The 18,724-nt window shown below is 44.3% G+C and overlaps 1 protein-coding gene across 3 annotated transcripts in view; it reads right to left on the bottom strand.

Moving 5' to 3' along the window:
• Positions 1-18,724, bottom strand: part of UBE3B (ubiquitin protein ligase E3B) — a 57,420-nt gene that overhangs the window by 15,500 nt on the left and 23,196 nt on the right. For all 3 annotated transcript variants that reach the window (XM_070047064.1, XM_030860614.2, XM_030860615.2), the window contains exons 15-19: positions 9,035-9,206; positions 7,349-7,467; positions 6,599-6,713; positions 5,728-5,827; positions 1,212-1,331 (exon numbers count right to left, since the gene is read on the bottom strand). In XM_070047064.1, coding sequence (XP_069903165.1) covers positions 1,212-1,331; positions 5,728-5,827; positions 6,599-6,713; positions 7,349-7,467; positions 9,035-9,206 — 626 coding nt within the window. The remainder of the gene's footprint in view (positions 1-1,211; positions 1,332-5,727; positions 5,828-6,598; positions 6,714-7,348; positions 7,468-9,034; positions 9,207-18,724) is intronic.

Here is an 18,724-nt window from a genome sequence, read left to right as displayed (position 1 = left end):
GAGGTCAGTCCAAGGGCTGTGCTTCAAGAAAAACGGGAGCAAGCAGTGGAAGTGGAGAATATTTCTATTCATTTAGCATGCAAACAAAACGCCCCGTGCCGAGACACTCTCAGCGAGCGCTACTCATCTCCATGACTGGCAGGGCCCCTGGGGGCACTTATAGTTCTTATCCTTAGTTTTCAGAATGTCAAAATCATCTGTTCACCACCTGCTGCCTTTCCCCGGCAGCTTTCAGTGTCAATCACCAGTGGTCAGAGAACTTAAACAAGTTCTCCAGGAGCGACAAACACAGCACAAATGCCCCGAGGCAGAAATGAAAACGTGTGCGGAGGAAGGGCTGCTGCCAATGCCGTTTGCTGGTGGCTGGCGATGCGGCCCCGGGCTGTCCGGGATCCCCTGACTGTTCTACGCTGCAGAACATGCCGATGAGGAACTGTGGCTGGAGTGTGATGAAAGGCAAGAGAGCAAGCATGGGCATATCAACGAAGCCAAGCCGCTCCTGGGAATGGGGACACGGGACTCAATCACCATACGCGCACATACGCTGCACAGTGCCGGAGGAGCGTGTGGCAGGCACGATGCAGACACTGCAGGTGCATGCATTTATTATGACAATGTTCAGGGTCTTGTTCCAGCAATATCAACATATCACGACAACTTCCTGACATACGGAGGACAGTGTCCTGAGGACAGGCACCTATTTCAAAGTCACACGAAGTCGCTGCATGGGAGGAACCCTGGACGCTGGGTTTGGCATAGGTGGGCCACTTCACGTGCAGCTCCTAAGTTTATGTCCAAAAAGAGCGTGTAGCTCTGTGATCGATGTATTTCCCAGGATGGCTCAGTAACTTAACACCCGCACTCCAGCCTCCACACTCACAGCTGGGCGGCTGGGCAAAGCGCCTGCCAGGACAGACAGAGTCTGCACAGGTCTAAGCGTGTCTGTCCTCATTTCAGAGGCACAGAGTGTTGGCCACTCTCACCTCGTGGGGTAAAGGGAGGGAAATGCTGCGCTGGGGTCTCCAGAACTGAGGGCGTGTTTAATCAAGCAGTGCTCAGAGCAGCTCGCAGGACAAACAGGCCCTTCCTGCACCCACAGCCTTGGCTTCAGTGTCATTAGATCAAGGAGTGATAAGAACAGTTCAGAGGCAACAGGTCACCCACTAGAAACCCTACGGTTTACAGAGCGCACTTTGCAACAGGCTTCTTACCTCCAACATCCGGGACCGGCGGATGGTAATGTGAGTGACATGAGGGGAGGCAGAGCTGGTTTCCACAAGCCCCAGTCTCTCCTTCTCCTTGGTCACCATGTTTCGGAACAGGAGAACTCTCTGAAATGAGCAAAGGTGAGACCGATAAAGGGGTCAACAACTGAGGATCCCCTAAAACACACTGTACAAAATTAATGAAATGTAAGCACGTGAGAGGCTCCCAGAATGGGATGCTTTGATGTGTGCTACAGGTTAGAAGTGTTTTGTGAGGACAGTAAACTTCCCCCCAAATGCTCTTGGGAATGAGAAATATAGCTGAATACATGCCAAGGGGAAAGGTTCCAGAAAGAGTGGTCTGGCTGCAGCCAGAGCCCAGCTAAGAACAGTCTGGGAGAAAAATCATTCTCCTTGTTCAGTCAATAATCCACCGTAAAAACCTTGCGGCAGCACGCATTACAGAGGGTGCTTTATGTAGCCGTGCCTGCTTTAGAGGAAATCAATAGCATGAATTTAAAACACAGAAACATTTCAAAGATATATATATTTTGCTGTCAGAAACGTGTAAATGACCCTACAGTATAAAGGTCCCTGACCTTTCCACCTGCCTCCTCTGTCTCCTCAAGCACATCGCAGTCCCAGTAATATTTCTCAAGGATCATTTAAATAGAACCCTCTTGCATTCTCAAGATTCTGACAGGCTCCTTAAGGAGAGCATTGACCTTTGGCCCCATCCTGTAATAGCACTCAAATCATGTCAGCGGAATGAACGAATAACTCCAACCTCAGCTGTTTTTCTGAAAAACGGAAATCTCCCCAAAGTCAAGAGCATTGTTAAATACAAAAAATAACAGCCACTAGTAATAACAGTAGTAATAAGAGCTAACTATACACGAGGGGAGGCTACTGCATTTTCATTTGATCATTCTATTAGCTCCCTGAAGTAAATAAGGTGACAGAAAAAGCCACTGCCGACAACCTCCTGAGATGGGGGATGTGCTCAGTGGAGGCACTAGTCAGTGAAGGGGTGCCATGTGGCTGGTTTACAAGTCTAGAAACTAGGACTGAAGTGCCCTGAAAAACAGCAAAAGCTCTCAGGGCTCCTTGGCAACGCGGAAGGGAGAGCGCGGGCTGAGGACAGCGAGGGTGGCTGGAGATGCACATGCCGGGGACTCTCGCCTCTGCCTTCTGTGCTGGGGAGCTGGAGACGAGCACAGGTATTTAACTCACGGGGGGCCATGTGGCATGACTGCTTCCCGTGACCCCCAAGTCTTTAGCACGATCACCTGAACAAGGGGTGCTGTCTTGTGGAACTTGAGGCAGAAGATAAGCCTCCTGTCAAGGTTAATACTATATGGAGCAGAGACAGCAGACACAGAGGCAGAACTACAGAGGTGACCACAAGATTGCCGGCCTCCCATGAATTGCAGAAAGACTGGATGGGGCTCTGGATTTCTGTGGGGCAGGGAAGAAGGTTTGGGGTAACTTTCACCAGCTCTCAAGGGGCTAGGAGACCTCAGTGAGCACAGTGGACATCTAGGTAAGGATCATCATCCCACTTTGCAGATGAGGAAACTGTCATGCAAGGTCACACAGCTGGTGCACGGGGGACCAGGGCCCATGCACAGACCACCACACTACCCACCCCTACCCACTACACGTGGCCCTAGGCCTTCTAGGCCAAAGAGAGGGAGAGGGGGAGGGGGAGGGGGAGGGGGAGGGGGGAGGGGAGGGGGAGGGGAGGGGGAGGGGGAGGGGGAGGGAGAGGGGGAGGGAGAGGGAGAGGGAGAGGGGGAGGGAGAGGGAGAGGGAGAGGGAGGGAGGCCTTAAGTACCAGTCAGGAGATGAACTGCACGTAACCATGTAAAAGCAACATAAGAGAATGCAGAGGATGAAGTGCTGCGTGTGTGAACCAGGCAGAGCTGAGACTTTTAAAAATATTAAGGAAAGCAATAAAGGCACTATAAGCCACCCACTCAGGTGGGATCAAGAATGAGGGAGAGGTTCGGTGTCTAGGGCAGATGGCATAACAGTAACAGATGAGAGAGACAACGCAGGCCTGGAGAGAGGCTTTCACCCCCTGTATGCCCCAGTAAGAACGTCACCGGAAGAGAACAGCACACACGCTGTGAAGAGAGGGGAAGCCCGAGACACAGAAAACACGCCAAGCCTCAGACACTATCCCAGGCCTGCTGGTGCCATCACAGGAGCAGGACAGGGGCCAGAAGATGAAGAAGGGCCCTATTTTCCCAAGGGAGGCAATAGATTTATGAGCCAAGGACGAATGGCTCATAATCTTCATGACGTAGATCTTAAGCGCCCCCCACCCCGCCCTTGGTGAGGATTACCATACAGCCTGGACTCTTAAGTCAGGTCAGCTAAACCCAGAGCTTCCCAGACTTTCCTGTTCTCAGCACCCCTAACAGCTCAGTAATATTTCTTACTGCAATCTTAGGTCAAAAGAAATACCTAACAGTTCCATTTAGTAGACAGTTAAGTCCTAACAACTTAATAAGTGTTTATGTCCTAAGAACTTAGTAGCTGTATTTAAAAAACACACATAAATTGAAATTTAAAATATTTTAATTTCATTTTTTTAAAACCCAGCTTAGCAAATAGGACATCATCAAGAAGAATGGAGCAGAATTTAACGCTGACGCTGTGAACTCAAGCAAGTACTTCACACGGTGCCCAACAGATTTCACTGTGTTTCCCTCAAAAAATTAAAATATCCTGTAGCAACCGGGGTGCCGCAGCGCACCGTTTGTTAACTGCAGACACACAGAGTGGAGATTCCAGAGCAGACGCTGTGGGCCAGGGCTGAAGTCAGACACCCAGGAACAGGGCGAGGAGCCGCACTTTAAGTCAGATTCCACCAACCTGGACTAGACCCACGAGGTGAAGGGCTGGAACCCACTTCAAATGAGGACTGGCTGGAGAAGGGAAGGGCACCACCCTTGGAAAACAGACCACCCAGAAAGCAAACCGCAGAAGATGACACCATCCACTTTTAGTGGCTGTTCAAGGACCAAAGGGTAGAAGTTACAGGGAAGTAGATTGTGTAAGACAAGGAAGGATGTTCCACCACTGGGAAGACAGAAGCCATGCAATGGCCTGCTCTGCAAAGCTGCGCATCCTCTATCTGAGGCAGGGGCAGGGATGCCGCTAAGGGGCTCACGCACAGAGGGCGCGCGACTAAGTCATCTCCATGAGAGGCTTAGTTCTGTCTAAGCCTTCTGAGAGGCTCTGCTGTCAGGCGCAGTAAGAATTTAAACGGCCACATGTTTGTGAACCGCTGCTTGAGGGGAAGTAAAGAAGGGCAGCCACAAGTATGACATCAAGGTCAAGACAATACCAGAGAACAGTGAGGAGGACTAAGTAAGTCAGGAGAGAAAGGAAAGGGCACCTGTGGGTTCTAAGGAGCCTCCCCCCGAAGGAGCAGACATTTCTGGAGCGCTCACCACACACCAGGGACGCCCCTCATCTCCCGGGCACCCCTGCCGCAGCACCTGGCCCTTCCCAAGGTTCTCACACCCCGTGGCTCTGTATGCCACACACCCCAGTTCTCTTCCTTCCTCTGATCACTCCTCTCCCCGTGCAGGGCTCTGGCCTCCATCCCCGGTCTGCTCACTCCCTCTGGCTCCCTGACCACCTCAGCCTCATGCATGAATGCACCGAGGAGGTCGCAAGCCGTCCGCATGTCGAGTCCACCTCCAGCCCCGTCCTCTCTCCTGCACTCCAGACCCTCGAGGAGCCGCAGACACGTCGCCTGCTCCCGGCTCTTCCCAGTCCCACTCCTGCCTGTGCCCCTACCTCTGGGAATGGCCCTCTCGAGCAGCCAGGCCCCCAAGTCAGAAACCTGAGCATGCTCTGAATTCCTCCTCTCCTTCCCCCGGAGTGCCATCATTCTTCAAGGCCCGGAGGTGCTACCTCCTTCAGAATCTCTTGATGTCATTGTCTTTCTACTCCCGTGGGCCCACCCGAGTTCAGGCCAGTTGGCCATGACACCTGCCTCTCGCCAGTCCTTCAGGCGACGGCCAGAAGGAATTTTCTAAAGCAGAGTTCTGACCAGGTGCCTCCACAGCTAAAAACTCCGATGGCTCTGGACAAAATCCACGCTCCCACCCTTGGGTTACGAGGCCCTTCCTGCTCCAGCTTCTACGAACCTCCTCAGCTTCATTTCTTGACTCCACCCGGCTCTCGCTTGGCACCACATTCTCTCTCACCTTGGGCCTGCAAGCACAGTCCGACTACCTGTGGAGTCTTCTCCTGAGCCCCTGCCCTGGGTGCCCAAGGCATCCATCCCCATAGCATCCACCCCACACTAGCCAAATGGACAGTTCACACTGTCTTCAATCTCTGCACCCCCAGCACCTGGCATAACAGCTGCAACAGCATAAGAGCCAGTCAGCATCTGCGTTTACTGAATGATCGTTTTTATTCATTTCTAATAATCGCGATAACAAAAATGGACAGTCAGGAACTTGGTGGGAGGACCCCAGCTCTGAGTGCAACTCACGTTTTTGTGAGGAATGACGTGCGGGATGTACTGCAGGATCAGCTGAGCCCGTTTTCTGTCCTTGTCAAGTTCCTGGAAGAGCACGCTAGGTTTGAGATCCCTTAAAAACAAAGACATGGATTTGGGATAAAGAACAAGAAAACCATCCTCTAGTGCAGGGCTGGCCAGCTACAGCCTATGGGTCAAATCCAGCCTGCTGCCCATTTTTGTCAATAAAATTTTAATGGAACAGTCATACCCATTCATTAGGTACTGTCTCTACCTGCTTTCGCACTACAATGGCAGAGTTGAGGAGGTGCAACAGACACTGTCTGGTGTGCAAAGCCTGAAATATCTACTGTCTGGCCCTTTACAGAAAAAGTCTGCTAATCTCTATTCTAGTGCCACAACTTCAATAGTTACATAAGAGTTGATCTGTCATTGATTAAAAAAAGGCAGACATGATCTTATGTTTAGTTGTTGCAAGAGGATTTCCGTACCCAACCCCCCAACAAACCTAGCTGTGGTTTTTATCCCGCTAATTCTGCTCATAAAAACTGCCATTTAATGATCATAACCTGTTGCTTAGTTCAGCTGAAAGAACGTTTCTTTCCAGTTTGCGTGTGAAACATCTGCTCAATGCGAGCTCTGGCTGCCAACACTGAGCCCTAATCATCTTCAGCGTACTGTGTCCTAACAGAAGCAACTGCAAGGTGACCTGTCCTGACAGGTGCTTTATAGGGACATATGCAGATGAAAGGACAAGATGAAGAAGACGGACCAAGTCCTCTCTGCCCTAAAACGTAAGTGCTGAGCATCAGACCACAATGGTCCCAGCGGCAAGACAGAGGGACTCCAGCCTCCGTCAACCCCCTTCCCACCCCGAGCTCACTTGCGCAGCCAGTGGTCCTCGGGGGCGAAGCGCCGCCGGCAGTCCCGCTCGTAGAGCACCATCAGCCACCCGTGGACGGACTGGAACAGCTCCAAGGTCTCACCCTTGGCATTCTCTGTGGGGAAAACAACCAGGAGAGCCACAGTCTCGGAGCTGCTCAGAACTGGAGGGGACAGGAGGATAGCCCGAGTCTCCTCTCGTCAGCCCCGAGGCCCAGCAGTTCTTCGTCTCCCTCATGCTGAACGTTACATGGAATCAACAGGATTAAAAGGCTCCCTGGGTACATTCTAAGGGCCTGTGGGACCCGGGAATGTCTCAGACACAATCACTCGCGCTGCCTCCCACTTGTATGTCATACAAAGGACCTTTTAATCTAAGGGGTTTGGTGCTGATCGACTGGAAACACTTCAGGAGGTAGACTCTAACTTGAAGTGGGACCAGGCACGTGTTTTATCTTCATGAAAATCAACTCAAAGAATCAAAAGGAGTTTCAGGGCAAAATTAATCATGAATAATCCTTCACACACACATGTAAATCCTCAAGGATGCCTGGGAGAGTAAGACTTCCATAACCACACTACTATCTTAAGGGGTCAAAAGAGTGGAGAAATAAAACTTCTAACTATGTGAATAAATGTGCATTTTGAATTAACTTTGATGGACAACAAGGCTAAGAAGCAGCTGATGTTATAGACTCTAGACTTCCCATGTGTAGCAGCAATTAAACAACGGCTGACATCTTTACCTTACCTACGATTCCATCCCAGATCATCTTAAACACAAAGGAATTCAGAAAAGAGGAGATCGTGACCAGTTCTTCTAGTTTGAATGAAATCTGTTCTTCATAAACTTCAATGTCATCAAGGATCCTAAGTCAGACAGAAAATTATTCATAATTTCCCACTAAAAAGAAGGGGAAAAAAAGATCTATTCCTCATACTAGACAAAATAATTTTAAGAAATAAGCTCTATCTGTTAGATAAAATTTACAGGTAAAAGGATATGATGGAAGGGTGGGTGGAGGTATAGATGAAGCAAGAGTGGCCATGAGTCAATAACTAACTAATGAAATTGGTGACAGGTACGTGAAGGTTCATTATACTATTCTTTCCACTTTCTATTTATTTGAAATCGTCTATAGTAAGAAGTTAAAAAATACAATTGAGAAAGGAAAGAAACGACACGTTCTGCTCTACCCTTTTCTTAGAATCTGACTGTGACACTGCTTATGAATTCATGTCTGAATTATTAAGGAATCTTGACTGAGAGTCTGTGTCTACTGAGGGAAGTTGTGGACTCTTATTCTGCATCTGTAACAGACACTAGGGGCACTGAGTAAGTGCTTGATAAGTATTTGAGGGTGAATGAATAAATGTCTGAAAGAATATATGAATAAATGAACCATAAGATGCAGCTCTATCTGAAAATCTCCTATAACTGCTCTATTCACTTTAGAGCCTGACTCACTCTTGGGTCACCCTTGACCAGGCAATTAAGGGGGTGTCACCAGCAGCCAAAGACCCCTGCTCTCCCCTCTAACTACTCACTGGGCCCTCCCTCCATGACTCATACCCAATCCGCCACCTACATACCCCTAATCCCCTCCTGCCAATCTCTCCCAGACCGAATATAACTTCCTGAGGTCCATTCTATCTTACAATTCTTCACCAACCTTTTGGGAAAAAGTGGAATTAAAAGAATACCAAATACTCAAGTAGACACATAAGCTTAAAGAAAAGGAACTGAACGGGACTAACATTTGTTAATTTCTCACTGTGCCAGGCACTGTACTAGGTACTTGACATTCCTTTTCTCATTTACTCCCTATCAGATTGGTAATATTGTCTCCATTCCAGTGTTGAGGAAACTGAGGCTCAGAGAGGTTAAGCAACTTGCCCAGGGTCAGCTTGACAACAGTTGTAAGAATAACAGCCAACACATACTGACTGCTGCCGGTGCCTGGGACTATGCCTATCACTGATCTCTTCTGTACCTTCCCACACGGCTAAGAGGTAGGTGCTATGAACTCCTATCTATAGATGAGGAAACTGAGGCCCAGAGAGGTGGAGCCCCTTCCCCTCTGGACCAGGGTGTCTCAGTGAGTGGCTGAGCCAGGTTCTGCACACTGGCTCTGGAATTTTCCAATTAACTACCTAGCACAGTGAGTAAACAGCCGAGGTGTGATTTGAACCGAGCTCTAGAAGACCCCAAAGCCCACATAAGTGGTAATGACCCAGCTCTCCTGAAAGGATGGGAACTAACAACTGCTGAATCCCTACTAAGTGCCACCCACTTTGTAAATGTCTTGTCTAATTCTTCTAATGACAGGTCCAAATGCTTGCAGTAATCACATTAACAAATGCTTCCTTGCTGACACTGTAATTTGGTCTCTCCACATTCTAGGAAAGGAATTCAGCCCCACAGCAGTCAACCTACGTGATGAGGTGCCGGGAACAGTCACAGAACAGCATCAGCATGGCCAAGAGTTGCTTAGACTCTTCAGTGTCATTGTTGAGGCATTCCAAGAAGAGCTTTAACCCTCCGTGGGGCCCCAGTTCACAGATAAACGCCCAAAGTTTGGGCAGCAGGTCATCAAGGTAAGTGAGACCTGGAAAAGGATAGAGAAACCCAAGCTTCAGGTGGGGCTCCACCTGGTCCCTTATGTCTCCTCTCCTTCGGGAAAACAAAACACTTAAACCTATTAGTGACCATTTAATGCATGTTGAGAGAAAGAAGGTGCAATCACGAAGAATAACATCACCATGAGAACAACAATGATAATAGCAAGCTAATATTTAACGGGTGCTTGCTATGTGTCAGATACCATTCTAAATACTTCCTTTTCACCTTGGGAAACCCGATGTTATCACCATTTTAAGGGAGGACACTGATGCTCAGAGAGATTGAGTAACTGGCCCCAAATCACACAACCAGTAAGTGTCAGAGCCAAGAACAGAACCCAGATCTGCTGACTCAGTGATTATGTTTTAAATCAGGGATCAGCAATTTTCTTCTGGAAAGGGCCAGAGAGTCAATATTTTTAGGTTTTCAGTCTGGACCAGTCTCTGTCACAACTACTCAATGTGCTACTATCACAGCATGAAAGCAGCCATAGACAATAGGTAAATAAATGCACGTGGCTGTGTTCCCAACAAAACTTTAATCACAAGAGCAAGCGGTGAGCTGGACTTGGCCCATGGGCCATAGTTTGCCAACCCCTGCTTTAAACTATCTTGCAGGCTTATCCACATTTAGCAAAGCTTTCCTCTCATCTACTGCTATTATTCTATCTCTGTTAAAAATGGGAAAGCAGCGAATGACAATATGAGATACTCTGAAGAGTTACACAAAAAATTGACCCCGGGAGAAGCAGAGGGCTTCTCCATGGCTAGGCCTCAGGCACACAAGCTGCATCACTGTTCTCTATGAAGGCTTTTAATACGGCTATTGACCTAGAAAGTGTGGCTCTAAAGTTCCACTTGTCACTGAATGTACAGTAAGATGTGTTCCTCAAATTATTCCTCAGAAAAGGAGGAGTCACCTTATATTTGAGTCCTTATAATGCCTCTCACTTTACAGAGCACTTTGAATGGCTTAATTTTGAACAAAGATTTTGAACAAACTGTTTGGGGAAGATATGTTAGCCTGGGGGCAGACTCAATCAATGCTACTTATGGATGTTTAGAGGGTGAACTGAAGGGACTGTAATGGAGGCAAAGAAATTTAACAACCATCTCATTATTATTCCTAAAGGTTTGACCTCACGTTTTCAAGGGTAAGGGGATGTGGTTACAAAATGCAGAAACCTCACAATTTAAAAATAAGTTAAAAAAAACAAAAACAAAAAACAGGGTGACTGAGAGGACCTTCAAGATGGCAGAGGCATAAGATGTGGAGATCACCTTCCTCCCCACAAATACATCAAAAATACATCTACATGTGGAACAACTCCTACAGAACACCTACTGAATGCTGGCAGAAGACCTCAGACTTCCCAAAAAGCAAGAAACTCCCCACGTACATGGCCATGTGGCTGACAGGGTCTTGGTGCTCTGGCCGGAGGTCAGGCCTGAGCCTCTGAGGTGGGAGAGCCAAGTTCAGGACATTGGACCACCAGAGACCTCCTGGCCCCACGTGATATCAATTGGCGAGAGCTCTCCCAGAGAACTCCGTCGCAATGGTAAGACCCAGCTCCACTCAATGGCCAGCAAACTCCAGGGCTGGACACCCCAGACCAAACAACTAGCAAGATGGGAACAAAACCCCACCCATTAGCAGAGAGGCTGCCTAAAATCATACTAAGTTCACAAACACCCCAAAACACACCACCGGACACGGTTCTGCCCACCAGAAAGACAAGATCCAGCCTCATCCACCAGAACACAGGCACCAGGCCCTTCTACCAGGAAACCTACACAACCCATTGAACCAACCTCACCCACTGGGGGCAGACACCAAAAACAACAGGAACTACAAACCTGCAGCCTGTGAAAAGGAGACCCCAAACACAGTAAGTTAAGCAAAATGAGAAGACAGAGAAATATGCAGCAGATGAAGGAGCAAGGTAAAAACCCACCAGACCAAACATATGAAGAGGAAATAGGCAGTCTACCTGGAAAAGAATTCAGAGTACTGATAGTAAACATGACCCAAAATCTTGGAAATAGAATGGAGGAAATATGAGAAACGTTTAACAAGGACCCAGAAGAACTAAACAGCAAACAAACAATGATGAACAACACAATAAATGAAATTAAAAAGTCTCTAGAAGGAATCAATAGCAGAATAACTGAGGCACAACAGGTAAGTGACCTGGAAGATAAAATAGTGGAAATAACTATCACAGAGCAGAATAAAGAAAAAAGAATGAAGAGAATTGAGGACAGTCTCAGAGACCTCAGGGACAACATTAAATGCACCAACATCCAAATTATAGGGGTCCAAGAAGAAGAAGAGAAAAAGAAAGGGACTGAGAAAATATTTGTAGAGATTAGAGCTGAAAACTTCCCTAACATGGGAAAGGAAATAGCCACCCAAGTCCAAGAAGCACAGAGAGCCCCATACAGGATAAATCCAAGGAGAAACATGCCAAGACACATATTAATCAAACTATCAAAAATTAAATACAAAGAAAAAGAAAAAAGCAGCAAGGGAAAAGCAACAAATAACATACAGGGGATCTCCATAAGGTTAACAGCTGATCTTTCAGCAGAAACTCTGCAAGCCAGAAGGGAGTGGCAGGACATATTTAAAGTGATGAAAGGGAAAACCTATAACCAAGATTACTCTACCCAGCAAGGATCTCATTCAGATTCGACGGAGAAATTAAAACCTTCACACACAAGCAAAAAAGCTAAGAGAATTCAGCACCACCAAACCAGCTTTACAACAAATGCTAAAGGAACTTCTCTAGGCAGGAAACACAGAAAAGGAAAACACCTACAATAACAAACCCCAAACAATTAAGAAAATGGTAACAGGAACATACATATTGATAATTACCTTAAATGTGAATGGATTAAATGCTCCAACCAAAAGACACAGACTAGCTGAATGGATACAAAAACAAGACCCGTATATATGCTGTCTACAAGAGACCCACTTCAGACCTAGGGACACATACAGACTGAAAGTGAGGGGATGGAAAAAGATATTCCATGCAAATGGAAATCAAAAGAAAGCTGGAGTAGCAATTCTCATATCAGACAAAACAGACTTTAAAATAAAGACTATTACAAGAGACAAAGAAGGACACTACGTAATGATCAAGGGATCAATCCAAGAAGATGTAACAATTATAAATATATATGCACCCAACATAGGAGCACCTCAATACATAAGGCAACTGCTAACAGCCATAAAAGGGGAAACTGACAATAACACAATAATAGTAGGGGACTTTAACACCCCACTTTCACCAATGGACAGATCATCCACAATGAAAATAAATAAGGAAACACAAGCTTTAAATGATACATTAAACAAGATGGACTTAATTGATATTTATAGGACATTCCATCCAAAAAGAACAGAATACACTTTCTTCTCAAGTGCTCATGGAACATTCTCCGGGATACATTGTATCCCGGGTCACAAATCAAGCCTTGGTAAATTTAAGAAAACTGAAATCGTATCAAGTATCTTTTCCAACCACAACGCTATGAGACTAGATACTAATTACAGGAATAAAACTGTAAAAAATACAAACACATAGAGGCTAAACAATACGCTACTATGTAACCAAGAGATCACTGAAGAAATCAAAAAGGAAATTAAAAAAATACCAGAAACAAATGACAATGAAAATACGATGGCTCAAAACCTATGGGATGGAGTAAAAGCAGTTCTAAGAGGGAAATTAACAGCAATACAATCATACCTCAAGAAACAAGAAAAATCTCAAATTAACAACCTAACCTTACACCTAAAGCAATAGAGAAAGAAGAACAAAAACCCCCCAAAGTTAGCACAAGGAAAGAAATCATAAAGATCAGATCAGATATAAGTGAAAAAGAAATGAAAGAAATGATAGCAAAGATCATAAAATTAAAAGCTGGTTCTTTGAGAAGATAAACAAAATTGAATAACCATTAGCCAGACTCATCAAGAAAAAAAGGGAGAGGACTCAAATCAACAGAATTAGAAATGAAAAAGGAGAAATAACAACTGACATTGCAGAAATACAAAGGATAATGAGAGATTACTACAAGCAACTGTATGCCCATAAAATGGACAACCTGGAAGAAATGGACAAATTCTTAGAAAAGCACAACCTTCCGAGACTGAACCAGGAAGAAATAGAAAACATAAACAGACAAATCACAAGCACCTAAATTGAAACTGTGATTAAAAATATTCCAACAAGAGGCTTCCCTGGTGGCACAGTGGTTGACAGTCCGCCTGCTGATGCAGGGGACATGGGTTTGTGCCCCGGTCCGGGAAGATCCCACATGCTGCGAAGCGGCTGGGCCCGTGAGCCATGGCCGCTGAGCCTGCACGTCCGGAGCCTGTGCTCCGCAATGGGAGAGGCCACAACAGTGGGAGGCCCAGGTACCACAAAAAAAAAAAAAAAAAAAAAAAATTCCAACAAACAAAAGCCCAGGACCAGATGGATTCACAGGCGAATCTATCAAATATTTAGAGAACAGCTAACACCTATCCTTCTCAAACTCTTCCAAAATATAGCAGAGGGAGGAACACTCCCAAACTCATTCTATGAGGCCACTATCACCCTGATACCAAAATCAGACAAAGATGTCACAAAAAAAGAAAACTACAGGCCAATCACTGATGAAAGATGCAAAAATCCTCAACAAAATACTAGCAAACAGAATCCAGCAGCACATTAAAAGGATCATACACCATGATCGAGTGGGGTTTATCCCAGGAACGCAAGGATTCTTCAGTATACTCAGATCAATCAATGTGATATTAACAAACTGAAGGATAAAAAAAGATACGATCATCTTGGGCTTCCCTGGTGGTGCAGTGGTTGAGAGTCCGCATGCTGATGCAGGGGACACAGGTTCGTGCCCCGGTCCGGGAAGATCCCACATGCCATGGAACGGCTAGGCCCGTGAGCCATGGCCGCTGAGCCTGCGCGTCCAGAGCCTGTGCTCCACAACGGGAGAGGCCACAACAGTGAGAGGCCCGCGTACCACAAAAAAAAAAAAAAAAAAAGATATGATCATCTCAACAGATGCAGAAAAAGCTTTTGACAAAATTCAACACCCATTTATGATAAAAACTCTCCAGAAAGCAGGCATAGAGGGAACTTACCTCAACATAATAAAGGCCATATATGACAAACCCACAGCCAACATTGTCCTCAATGGTGAAAAACTGAAACCATTTCCACTAAGATCAGGAACAAAATAAGGTTGCCCACTCTTACCACTATTATTTAACAAAATTTTGGAAGTTTTAGCCACAGCAATCAGAGAAGAAAAAGAAATAAGAGGAATCCAAATCAGAAAAGAAGTAAAACTGTCACTGTTTGCAGATGACATGATACTATACATAGAGAATCGTAAAGATGCTACCAGAAAACTATTAGAGCTAATCAATGAATTTGGTAAAGTAGCTGGATACAAAATCAATGCACAGAAATCACTTGCATTCCTATTCACTAATGATGAAAAATCTGAAAGAGAAATTAAGGAAACAGTCCCATTTACCATTGCAACAAAAAGAATAAAATACCTAAGAATAAAACTACCTAAGGAGACAAAAGACCTGTATGCAGAAGACTATAAGACACTGATGAAAGAAATTAAAAATGATACAAACAGATGGAGAGATATGCCATGTTCCTGGATTGGAAGAATCAACGTTGTGAAATGACTATACTACCCAAAGCAATCTACAGATTCAATGCAATCCCTATCAAACTACCAATGGCATTTTTCACAGAACTAGAAGAAAAATTTCACAATTTGTATGGAAACACAAATGACCCTGAATAGCCAAAGCAATCTTGAGAAAGAAAAACAGAGCCGAAGGAATCAGGCTCCCAGACTTCAGACTATACTACAAAGCTACAGTAATCAAGACAGTATGGTACTGGTACAAAAACAGAACTATATATCAATGGAACAGGATAGAAAGCCCAGAGATAAACCCATGCACCTATGGTCACCTTATCTGTGATAAAGGAGGCAAGAATATACAATGGAGAAAAGACAGCCTCTTCAATAAGTTGTGCTGGGAAAACTAGACAGCTACATGTAAAAGAATGAAATTAGAACACTCCCTAACACCATACACAAAAACAAACTGAAAATGGATTAAAGACCTAAATGTAAGGCCAGACACTATAAAACTCTTCGAGGAAAACATAGGCAGAACACTCCATGACATAAATCATAGCAAGATCCTTTTTGACCCACCTCCCAAAGAAATGGAAATAAAAACAAAAATAAACAAGTGGAAACTAATGAAACTTAAAAGCTTTTGAACATCAAAGGAAACCATAAACAAGACGAAAAGACAACTCTCAGAATGCGAGAAAATATTTGCAAATGAAGCAACTGACAAAGGATAAATCTCCAAAATATACAAGCAGCTCACGCAGCTCAATAACAGAAAAAAACAACCCAATCCAAAAATGGGCAGAAGACCTAAATAGACATTTCTCCAAAGAAGATATACAGATTGCCAACAAACACATGAAAGGATGCTTAACATCACTAATCATTAGAGAAACGCAAATCAAAACTACAATGAGGTATCACCTCACACCAGTCAGAATGGCCATCGTCAAAAAATCTACAAACAATAAATGCCGGAGAGGTCGTGGAGAAAAGGGAACCCTCTTGCACTGTTGGTGGGAATGTAAATTGATACACCCATTATGGAGAACAGTATGGAAATTCCTTAAAAAACTAAAAATAGGACTACCATATGACCCAGCAATCCCACTACTGGGCATGTACCCTGAGAAAACCATAATTCAAAAGTGTCATGTACCACAACGTTCACTGCAGCACTATTTACGATAGCCAGGACATGGAAGCAACCTAAATGTCCATCGACAGATGAATGGATAAAGAAGATATCCATTCTTCTTTATATATGTGGCACATATATACAATGCAATATTACTCAGCCATAAAAAGAAACGAAATTGAGTTATCTGTAGTGAGGGGGATGGACCTAGAGTCTGTCATATGGAGTGAAGTAAGTCAGAAAGAAAAAAACAAATACCGTATGCTAATATATATACATGGAATCTAAAGAAAAAAAATGGTTCTGAAGAACCCAGGGGCAGGACAGGAATAAAGATGCAGATGTAGAGAATGGACCTGAGGACACGGGGAGGGGGAAGGGTAAGTTGAGACAAAGTGAGAGAGTGGCACTGACATATATACACTACCAAATGTAAAGCAGATAGGTAGTGGGAAGCAGCTGCATAGCACAGGGAGATCAGCTCAGTGCTTTGTGTCCACATAGAGGGATGGGATAGAGAGGGTGGGAGGGAGACGCAGGAGGGCGGGGATATGGGGATATATGTATACATATAGCTGATTCACTTTGTTATACAGCAGCAACTAATACAACAATGTAAAGCAATTATACCCCAATAAAGATGTTTAAAAAAAAAACAGGGTGACTAAATAGCCAATAGATCAAGTAAGAAATCAAAAGAGAAATTAAAAAAATACCTTGAGACAAGTGAAAATGGAAATAAAACATTTCAACATTTATGGCATGCAGCAAAGTGGTTCTAAGAGGGAAGTTCATAGTGATTCATGCCTACCTCAAGAAACGACAAAAATCTCAAACAATCTAATTTTTTACCTTAAGGAACTAGAAAAAGAATAAATGAAGCCCAAAGTTAGTAGAAAGAAGTAAATAACAAAGATCAGAGGAGAAATAAATGAAATAGAGACTGAAAAGGCAACCAAAAAGATCAATGAAATTAAGAGCTGGTGCGTCTGGAGCCTGTGCTCCGCAACAAGAGAGGCCGCGATAGTGAGAGGCCCACGCACTGCGATGAAGAGTGGCCCCCGCTTGCCACAACTAGAGAAAGCCCTCTCACAGAAACGAAGACCTAACACAGCAAAAATAAATAAATAAATTACTAAACTCCTACCCCCAACATCTTCTTTAAAAAAAAAAAATTAAGAGCTGGTTCTTTGAAATAAAGTTGACAAATCTTTAGCTAGACTCACCAAAAAAAAAAAAAAAAAAAAAAAAGAGGCTCAAATAAAATCAGAAATGAAAGAAGAGACAACTGATTGAAAAAATACAAAATATCGGGCTTCCCTGGTGGCACAGTGGTTGAGAGTCCGCCTGCTGATGCAGGGGATGCGGGTTCGTGCCTGGGTCCGGGAAGATCCCACATGCCGCGGAGCGGCTGGGCCCGTGAGCCATGGCCTGCTGGGCCTGCGCATCTGGAGCCTGTGCTCCACAGTGGGAGAGGCCACAACAGTGAGAGGCCCGTGTACCGCAAAAAAAAAAAAAATACAAAATATCCTAAGAGACTATTATGAACAATTATATGCCAACAAACTGGAGAACCTAGAAGAAATGGATAAATTCCTAGAAACATACAATCTTCTAAGACTGAATCATGAAGAAACAAATTCTGAATAGACCTATTACTAGTAAGAAAACTGAATCAAAAACCTCTCAACAAATAGAAGTCCAGGACCGGATGACTTCAATGATAAATTCTACCAAACATTCAAAGAAGAATTAATACCCATCCTTCTCAAACTCTTCCAAAAAACTGAAGAGGAGGGAATGCCTCCAAACCCATTTTACAAAGCCAGAATTACCCTGATATCAAAACCAGACAGACACAACAAAAAAAGAAAATTACAGGCTCTGATGAACATAGATGCAAAAATCCTCAACAAAATATTAGCAAACCGAATTTGACAAGATATTAAAAAGATAATACACCATGATCAAATGGGATTTATTCCAGGAATGCAAGGATGGTTCAGTATCTGCAAATCAATCAATGTGATACATAATATTAACAAAATGAAAGATAAAAATCACATGATCATCTCAATATATGCAGAAAAAACATCTGAAAAAATTCAACATCCATTTACGATAAAAAAACTCTCAACAAAGTGGGTACAGAGGGGATGTACTTCAACATAATAAAGGCCATATATGAAAAGCCCACAGCTAACATCATTGTGAAAAGCTGAAAGCTTTTCCTTTAAGGTCAGGAACAAAACAAGGAGGCCCACTCTCACCACTTTTATTCAACATGGTACTGGATGTCCTAGCCAGAACTAGGCAAGAAAAAATAAGTAAATAAAAGGTATCCCAGTTGGAAAGGAAGAAGTAAGATTCACTATTTGAGACGAGGTGATATTATATATAGAAAACCCTAAAGATTTCATTAAAAAAACTGTTAGAATAAATTAATTCATTAGAATTGCAGGATACAAAATCAATATACAAAAATTCGCTGCTATCAGAAATGAACTATCAGAAATAGAAATTACAAAAGCAATCCCATTTACAACTGCAACAAAAAGAATAATATATCTAGAATAAATTTAACCAAGGAGTTCTGAAAGACCTGTACACTGAAAACTATACGACACTGATAAGGGGCTTCCCTGGTGGCGGAGTGGTTAAGAATCCGCCTGTCAACGC

This window comes from Globicephala melas, chromosome 13 (genome assembly GCF_963455315.2).
Source record: "Globicephala melas chromosome 13, mGloMel1.2, whole genome shotgun sequence".
Taxonomy (NCBI): Eukaryota; Metazoa; Chordata; class Mammalia; order Artiodactyla; family Delphinidae; genus Globicephala; species Globicephala melas.
This window is presented reverse-complemented; position numbering and strand designations above follow the sequence as displayed.